The 8631-nt window shown below is 40.1% G+C and overlaps 1 protein-coding gene across 1 annotated transcript; it reads right to left on the bottom strand.

Annotated features, from left to right (window-relative positions):
* Positions 1-1250: 1250 nt before the first annotated feature.
* zgc:162193 (TRPM8 channel-associated factor homolog) lies at positions 1251-8631 on the bottom strand. The gene is given in 15 exon segments (XM_035679413.1): positions 1251-2617; positions 3199-3312; positions 3486-3709; positions 3934-4036; positions 4038-4171; positions 4481-4691; positions 5093-5187; positions 5375-5540; positions 6133-6434; positions 6730-7012; positions 7280-7496; positions 7988-8219; positions 8222-8452; positions 8455-8496; positions 8499-8631. Coding segments are annotated over 15 exon segments (2730 nt in total). The 3' UTR covers positions 1251-2374.

Here is an 8631-nt window from a genome sequence, read left to right on the forward strand (position 1 = left end):
AGCATGTAGTAGCAGTCCTCTGATTAACTTTAAATATAGGCACGTGTTTAGCAACCATGAACGACTAACAATCATTCAAGATTACAGACCTTACCTTCATCAAGTGGATTTCAGCCGTCTCTAATGGTGCCTACAGCTAATAAATTAACAATTTATTTTTCATTTAAATATTTTTGGGGATGTTTTATTGCCTTTAATTGATAGTAGCAGCTGAAGAGTGACAGGAAGGGTGAGAGAGAGAGGGGTTGACACGCAGCAAAGGGCTGCCGCAGGTTGGATTTAAACCCTGTGCTGCAGTAAGGACTCAGCCTTGTTACATGGGGAGCCAGCTCCACCAGGTGAGCTATCCAGGTGCCCCTATAACTCAACAATTTTAAACAATGGTAGAATGAGCAACTATCAGCTATTAGATACATCTTGTTCTTTCTCTCTCTCTCTCTCTCTTTCTCTCTCTCTCTTTCTCTCCATTCTGTACCACCCTCTGCCTCCTACCAAGTCACCTTTGCAATGCATAACTTTATTTTCCTTTATAAGAACCCACAAACAACCTCATTTCTTGCTGTACGGTAACTCTCCATTCCTCTCTCTTACAGTTCCTAGCCGCAATGCCACTTTCACTCTGACCAATGTGGTTCCTCAGAACCCCAAGCTGAACCAGAATGCCTGGAGGATCCATGAGTCCCAGCTCACTGACCTTTTCCGGGACAAGTGCTCTAAGGCCTATGTGCTGGTTGGTGCAGTTCCCTCTGCAGACAACTGGATTGTCAAAAACAATGTGAAGCGTGTCAACATCCCAGATTACTTGTGGAATGCCTACTGCTGTGTGGACAACAATGACAGTCCCATTCAGAGTGGTGCTGCCACAGCAAGGAACACAGAGAACAACTGGGTGGAAAGGCTCTCTCTGGATGAGCTGGGAGAATTCCTGCAGCAGTTCTCCAATCAACCAGTAGGGGAGCTGTTTTACAACAACTGCAGGGCATGAAAGATAACAGATGGACGATGAAAACACAGATCAGTTGCCATTGCCCTTTAATTGCCCTTTAGAGTTGTAAAGCCACAAAAAGCAAATATTCATAATAATTCAAGAGTGTTAAAAGAGTAAAAACAAATTTCACAATGTTGTCAATATGGTGCATGTTACCATGTAACATTAAAAGACTAATAGTACTCATTAAACCACAAACAGATGAATAAAAATAAGTAGCAGAGGGATCAAGTGACTCTTTACTTGTGTCTTTTTCATTGACAGTAAAGGAAAATATCAACATACAGTGTCATTTATTGTAACACTGCAAGACAAATAAATGAAATTAATTTCCATGTCCACCACTTCAGGATTACAGTGAAAACGCAGTCCAAGTAGCAATTACAGAAATGTATACATAATTAATGTATTAATATATAAAATGGGAACTTTCAACATGTAAGCAAATGTATGAAAAATGAAAATGAAAAAAGAAAAACACAGTATTCTGAATCTGAATCTCAGCTCAATCAGAGTATCTGATTTTTGCTATGTGAGATGACCCTCACCTGACACACGATACAGTGTAAGCCCACTTTAGTTTATTATTAGTTTTTATGGTTGCTGAAAAACATTTAATCACCTAACTCTACAGCTTCCCCTCAGCTTTACAGAGTGCTTGTGTCAGCTCATAGTTGTGATTTTACAGCTATTTATAGCCCAAACAGCAGAATTATATATTGCTTTAAGCTGCAGATGTACTTTTAGGGGAATGGTCATTTTTTAGGGCCTTCGTGAATATACCTAGTCATGGACCTATGCTTAGAATATTAATAGGTTTTTATTTTGACAACATGTGTACTTTATTGTTAAAAATATAATAAGGAGAGCCTGAATGATAAATCAGAGAAACATGAAACCCTTTAGTTGTCTTACAAAAAATACAATTGGCCTCCCAGTAGTTATTGTTTTCTTCCCCCATTTCTTTACAGTAGAAAATTCTATTTTAATATTTAAATATTTTTTTTCCAGGAACATTTTGCTTAGGAATGATCATCATCTAGCTGTCAATTTTAGCATCCTCAGATTAATTATTTTCAGAATAAGGACTAAATGTGAGGAGGTATATGAGCACTTGTGTGTATCATGTTGGCAATTCTATTATGTAAATAATATTTTACTTTACAATCTTCGTGTGAACTGAATGATTTCATCTTTCTAGGCCATTAACTCAATGTTGTTCTTTAGCCAACTTGCTCATAAACTGTTAATCAATTATTTTTCTTATCTTAACAAATTACTTCCTGTTTTCTTGGGAAATCACTTCTAAAATAATAAAAACCCAAATTTGACCAATTCATTGCTGATTAAAAACATCTATCATCAGCAGTTTTAGCAGTCTAAAGTTTAATCATACTGGACCATCGGGTGGTCACTCCAGGGAGGCAGGTAGAAGAGTTTCTCCTCAGTATCTCTTCCTATGGGCCAACCCCAGGACTTAAAGAATCCAGTCAGATTCATCTTCACAGTCTGGGAGAAAGTCTCAGCATACAGGTTCATCTTTTCTTTGTTGTCCTTTGGAAAGTTGAACATCTCATGGTAGGCAGCAAACACCTTCTTAAAGGCATCCCAGCCAAACTTTTCTTGGAGCTACATGGAAAGAAACAGAGATAAAGGAAAATGTGAATTGACACAATGTGGTGGGTTTATGGAGGGACAAAAGTATATGAGAAGAAATAACTACAATGAGCTAGAAATGCCCAGAGAGGTTATTTTAGGAAAACTGTAAGCACTGGGATCTTTAGATATGATTTTGTTCATTTTGTGTGATTTAGCTGAGCAAGTAGAGTTAGAGCTATAGAGCTGATGCTTTCAAATTGAAACAAAAACTGACAAAGGTCATTTGAGCTTCATGAAGTGCTAGTAATGCTGAGGAATCTTGTTGACTGTCAAGAGGATAAACCAGTTAAAATTAATGAATTTATCAGATCGAACTTTGCATTTGGTGCCCTGATAGAAAATAGCTAAATTGTTTCTGCTTTTGTCACTAAACACTTTTATTAACTATTGTTCCTACAGTGTTGTAGGGACTGTAGCAGAGCTATAGACATCAGCCTTGCATTTTTGGCCAGTGTAAGGTACAATTCTGGATAAAAACTAATGTTTATGTTCTAATGTTTCTAGTGTGATATTTTCTGTATAGAATGTAAAATATAGTCATTCTCTTTCACCTGCATGTATGTCTCCAGGGCCAGCCACACTTTCCAATCCTTGAGTTTCCTGCCCCCCTTAACATACTCCTCTACACGACTCTTCCGATTTGTTAAGGTCATATGTGGATGAGCCTGCATGGAAGACATTACACTCATCATATTATAACGTTAACCATGAGGAAATAACAGGAGGAACAATATGAATAAAAGGAGGAGCAATGTGATCACAATAAGAAGATAAAAACGGTTCAGCTGTTAATGGGAATTTATTGGTGCTTTTGTCCAAGATAACTGTTTTACTCCACCTGTGCCCTGTTGAGCCCCAGCACCTCTTCATGCACATACACTGACCACAGGTTGCATGTACACTCTGTGGTGTGTGGAGGGAACTCCCAACAGCTTCTCTGTTGGTTGTGTCCCAGTTCATGAATTTCTCCCCACAGGCCTACAGTCCTGGCACCATCTAGACTGACCAACTCAGCTGCTATAGATGAGTGCATCATGATAGGATAGCCTGAATGCATCCAACCTGAAAGGAGAGAAATTAGTTACACAATTAGTGTTGCATGAATGTATCTTTTAGTTTCCATAGCTGTGTAATGCACTTTAAGGGATGCACACCAGTCACTGTGATGAGCTCACCATTAGAGTACAAGTGCAAACATATCTTACATTAAACCATTTACTGTTTATATATCACACATGCAGCAGAGAAAATATTTTATTGAATATGTGACAGCAAAACACACTTACCATTGGAAATCTGCACATCTGCTACGATGCGTTCTTTACGTTCAAATTTGTGTGGGATGGCAGCCAGATCTGCGACACCCTTCATGATGTCATTCCAGAGCGTCTGCCACCTCATCAGGGCGCTCCAGGTCGCGAACAACATCTGATGGTACAGTAAGGATGATGTTGTCAAACTCCAGCTCTGCCCAGGGTGAGGGAGCTTTACGCAGCGACGACCAATCAGCTGCTGTTGTCACACCTGAAAGAAACAAAGGGATGGATGGAGTGAAAGCTCTATTGTAGGCAGAGTTCAGTTAAAGTATGAAGACCTCATCTCCAAAACACTTTTTATAAAGTGGGTTTCAGTAAAAGTGCTTCCAGCAGCCCTAAGCTTTTGAAGGCTAAAATATATGGGATCATGCAGCTGTGAATCTACTAAAAAAAAAACATGCAAATACACTAGACCAGAAAGTTCATTATCAGCTAGCAAACGGCTTCATAAGCGCTGCATGATTTGCATTACATTCCCCACATAGTTAAACATTAACAGTCAGTGACACACACTCACCACACTTGTAATAAGGAGCAGGTGTAGCTGTCTGCACTATGAACTCAGCCCCTTCCACCTTTGTGTTGCGTGGGGCCACCAGGTAGATGAGTCCCCCCCATAGGTTTGACACCTGCATCTTCTCTGTGGTAACAGGAAATAGCTCACAAACACACGGTGCTCTCTTTAACTCTTCAGCATTCAGCTTGTCTGTTTGACAGCCTATCTGGATCTGAGGGAGAGATGGAATATGTTTTACTGCTTTGAAACCTCTTATGAAAAGTCTACTGTACTACAGTTAGATTTTTTCATTAGATGCATATATAGTATAACTCAATGGGCACAAAATGGACATAACATGTATAAATAAATGTACACATGAAAAGTATATGAGAATATTATTAGAAATTACTACTATATTCATTGATGCTACAGTTCCCAACAAATTCTTTAGACTTCATTTTAAAAGAAAATATAAAACACTTTCATATCTTGCAAACATTCTAATATGGAATCTCCAACAGGAGATGACCTGATGGACCTGACTTGACTTTGTAGTGTGCATTAGCAGACTAACATTAACACTGACAAAAACACAATGAACTCTGATTATCTGATTTTGTGTACTGTTACCGTCCATCTCTTGTTGACGATCTCTGCTGGTATGATTATCTCGGTCTTCATTCCAGGACACAGGTACAGACCAGTACTAAGCCACTCCTTCTCTCCTGATACACACATACACACACAGAGCGGCAAATGTTACACTTGGAGATGCATGCAAAACAGGAAGAAGAGCGATTTTACCTTGTAAATGTTTATGCAAACACACTACTGTGACATATTACATTGTACAGAGACAAATTACCGGTCTGCATGTTTATCTCATAGTTATGTCAGACAATGTGATTTTACCTGCCGTGTTAGCATTAATCCTGATCCTTTGGTTATAGACAAAAGGCATTTGCTTCATGAGGTAAGGTAGGAGGGCATCAGGATCGGGGGAAACATTATATAACTCTGTCCCCAAACTGAGGAGTAGGTGGTCTTTTGGGCTCTTCACAGGATTCTTTTCACTCACCTTGAAATAAAGTGAAGAGGAATAATTATAAAACTGATCTCCGCAACACAACCTGATAATTACAATTATGCTTTCTTACCATGCAATCACAGTGAGAGCTTTGTATAAAATCTCTTTCATTGTGTTGTACTGTCATTTAGGAAATTTTTTCTTATAAGATAGACATAATGCAAACTTCTGTTTCAAAGCACAAATGATACTGCAACATATAAGTACCCATTGAGCCAAACCACAATCAGGTTACTTCCCCTCTCTCTCGAGTTCATTCAGAATCAGAATCAGAATCAGAAATACTTCCCCGGGGGGAAATTACTTTACTTTCAACCTCAAATATGTTTGTTTCCCTTCAAGTAACAAAGTTGACAGTGTTTCTCACGGTTAGTCCTTCCCAAATCTTCCTAAAGCTGACTTGCATATAGTCTATATTGCTCAACGTAATCTCCATTACCTTAAGCCAGCTCATACTTGTATTATACAGTAATTGTTACATATAGATTTACTATCAATAGCAGACTTTCCATAACTCATGAACTTATAAACTCGTGAAACTTAATAGATTCAGTCACAGACTATAGAGCCATTCACTGCCCACCTGTGGCATGCCGGACTTCTTCAGTATGTCAGTGAGGACGGACAGCACCTGCATGTAGGAGTAGCTGTCATAAGCCTTCATGGGCAAGTAGTCGGCACAGTCCCGACCCAGTTTTTTAAAGCGTTCCTCCTCATGCTCTGTGAGTTTTTCACCCTGGGCGATATGACCAGCCAGGAGGCGTAAAAGATAGCGGAAGTGGTAGGTGTGTTTCATGGCCTGGCTGGGCACAGGGACCTTGTAGGAACCTCCACTAATCGTGGCCTTCAACAGGCTCATGCCCATTTTGTTCAGGATCTTGTTTCCTGAAACACAGTTTAACAAACCTGACTTGATTTACTGTTATGTAGGTCTGTTTAGAGTTAAGGTGTCCCAGAGTAGTAGACTTTGCAGGTGAATCTGAAACAGACTTGAGAAAAACTTCATGTACATAAATTTACATCTAAAAAGACCCAAGACAGAATCCAAAATGCAAACACAAAAAGTTAGTACACTTAGCATGCTAGGCGAAATATGAATCATACTTTATCATGCTAGTGCACTTGCCAGTGGGTTGAAATGGTAATCACAGAATAAAAATCTTGCTGTGCCTTGTCATACCTGAGAAATCTGTCAATGGGTTTTGCCCAAAGTGTGTATGTGCCCAGTACCAGGCATGTCCACCAATCAGCAGGCCTCCTCCCTCTGCCACAAAGTCTTGGATTTCCTCCACATGATCATCACTGTACGCTGTACACACAAATACACTCAGGTCTTTCCTGAACACCGTCTTCTTGCACTTTAACCCTAACTCGCTGAGACTGAGATCTGGCACAACACCAATGACCCCCTGCCGGCCTTGGTCCAACCAATCAATGGCATTGTTCCAAAAGGAAGCCAGTGTCTGTAATGAAGGCAGTTATTCATTAGTTATTCATGTAAAATGATTTGGCAGGACAATATTTAACAATATGTAACAGTATGTAACAATATTTAACAATATTTAGCACACTGCAGGTAACCAAATACTAGTGGCCTTCAGTTATGGTCTAGCAAAAGAAATGACATACTGTATTTCATATCTAGACACAAACCACATGCTTAGTTTAACTTATGAAAACAGATTTATGTTCATTTAAAGATATTCTAAGACCATTCATTCAGACTGCACCTTTTTTCCCAGATATGCTTCATGTGTCACCACAATGACCCGTCCCTGCCCATAGTAGGCTCCTGCCAGGAATGCCTGTCCATCCTTAGTGGTACCAATAGGGAAGGCTAGTGGGCCGTGGACAAGAACCTCAGAAGGTACTGATTCACCTTGGAGGTCAAACTCTGAAACTTTCTGGAGTAAGAGTTCCAGGTCATCTTCAAAATTCTTACCAAGTCTGTGTTAGGGGAAACAGGAGGGGGAGACAGACACAGAGGGAGATGGGTGGAGCAAGAAAATAAATTTAACTTAAATTTAAATTTAACTTAAAGGGTGTGCCCAGCATCGGTACTCTAAAATGAACTTTTTAGGACTTTGTTTTATATCTCATTGAAATAGCCAAAAGCAGAAAATGAATTTGAATGAGATTATTTAGATGTTTTGCAGTATCTTTGATTGCAAGCTGACTTTAATTGAAGAAAATCATGTTCTTAGTAATATTCCCTGTAAGTAGACCGACTAAATTTAGATAAATAAAAAAAAGTGTTTATGATAATGCAGTGGATTATGGGTTAGTACATAACAACTGGCTCGCCAGACAGAACATAGAAATGACCTCTCTGTGAAACTCTGTGATGCATTAAATGACACATGGACATTAAAGTAAACTGCTTCAAGCTGTAAACATAAGTATTAATGTTATATAAGCAAAAGGAGGTATACTCTTACTTTATAGCCATCCATGATGATGGGATTTGAGGGTAGACAGGCAGGATCTCTACATTCCCATAATGCGTAGAAAAGTAGATCCCAGCCACCCCAGACACTTTATTCCCTGGAAATTGCAGGATGGTGTTCTCCTTAGGGTGGTTTGCAGCCCAGCTCCATGCCTGCCCCGCTATCAGCACTCCTCCTCCAGCTTTCAGAAATGCCACCAGGTCGTCCTTTGGGTCTGCACCCCCCTGTAGGCATCAGTCACATACACACCAACCTCCAGATCATTACTAAAGGCACCCACAACTTTGGCTTGGAAGATGGATCTGCTAAGGTTATCAGCTACTGCCTTTATGTTTTTGTGGACCCCCACAGACAAGTTGTCAGACCCATCTCCTCTCAGCCAGGTCAGAGCGTTCTCTACCAGAGCAGGAAAGGCAGTCAGGTAGCCTTCATGACCCAGGACAACAATCCTTCCACGCCGTACAGAGAGGCAGCCATCAGGACCTGGCCTTTGCTGTCATTGCTAAAGGAAAGGCATGATCTCCAATCAAAAGGTCACTGGGAACACAGGGGCCCCGGAGGTCCAATTCTCTCAAGCCACGCATCAGGAAGATGTAGGCTTCTTCATGGTGGTTTTGGATGGGCTCGTTGGACAT

The sequence above is a fragment of the Morone saxatilis genome, unplaced genomic scaffold (assembly GCF_004916995.1).
Source record: "Morone saxatilis isolate NCDOM2014 unplaced genomic scaffold, NCSU_SB_2.0 Contig8, whole genome shotgun sequence".
Taxonomy (NCBI): domain Eukaryota; kingdom Metazoa; phylum Chordata; class Actinopteri; family Moronidae; genus Morone; species Morone saxatilis.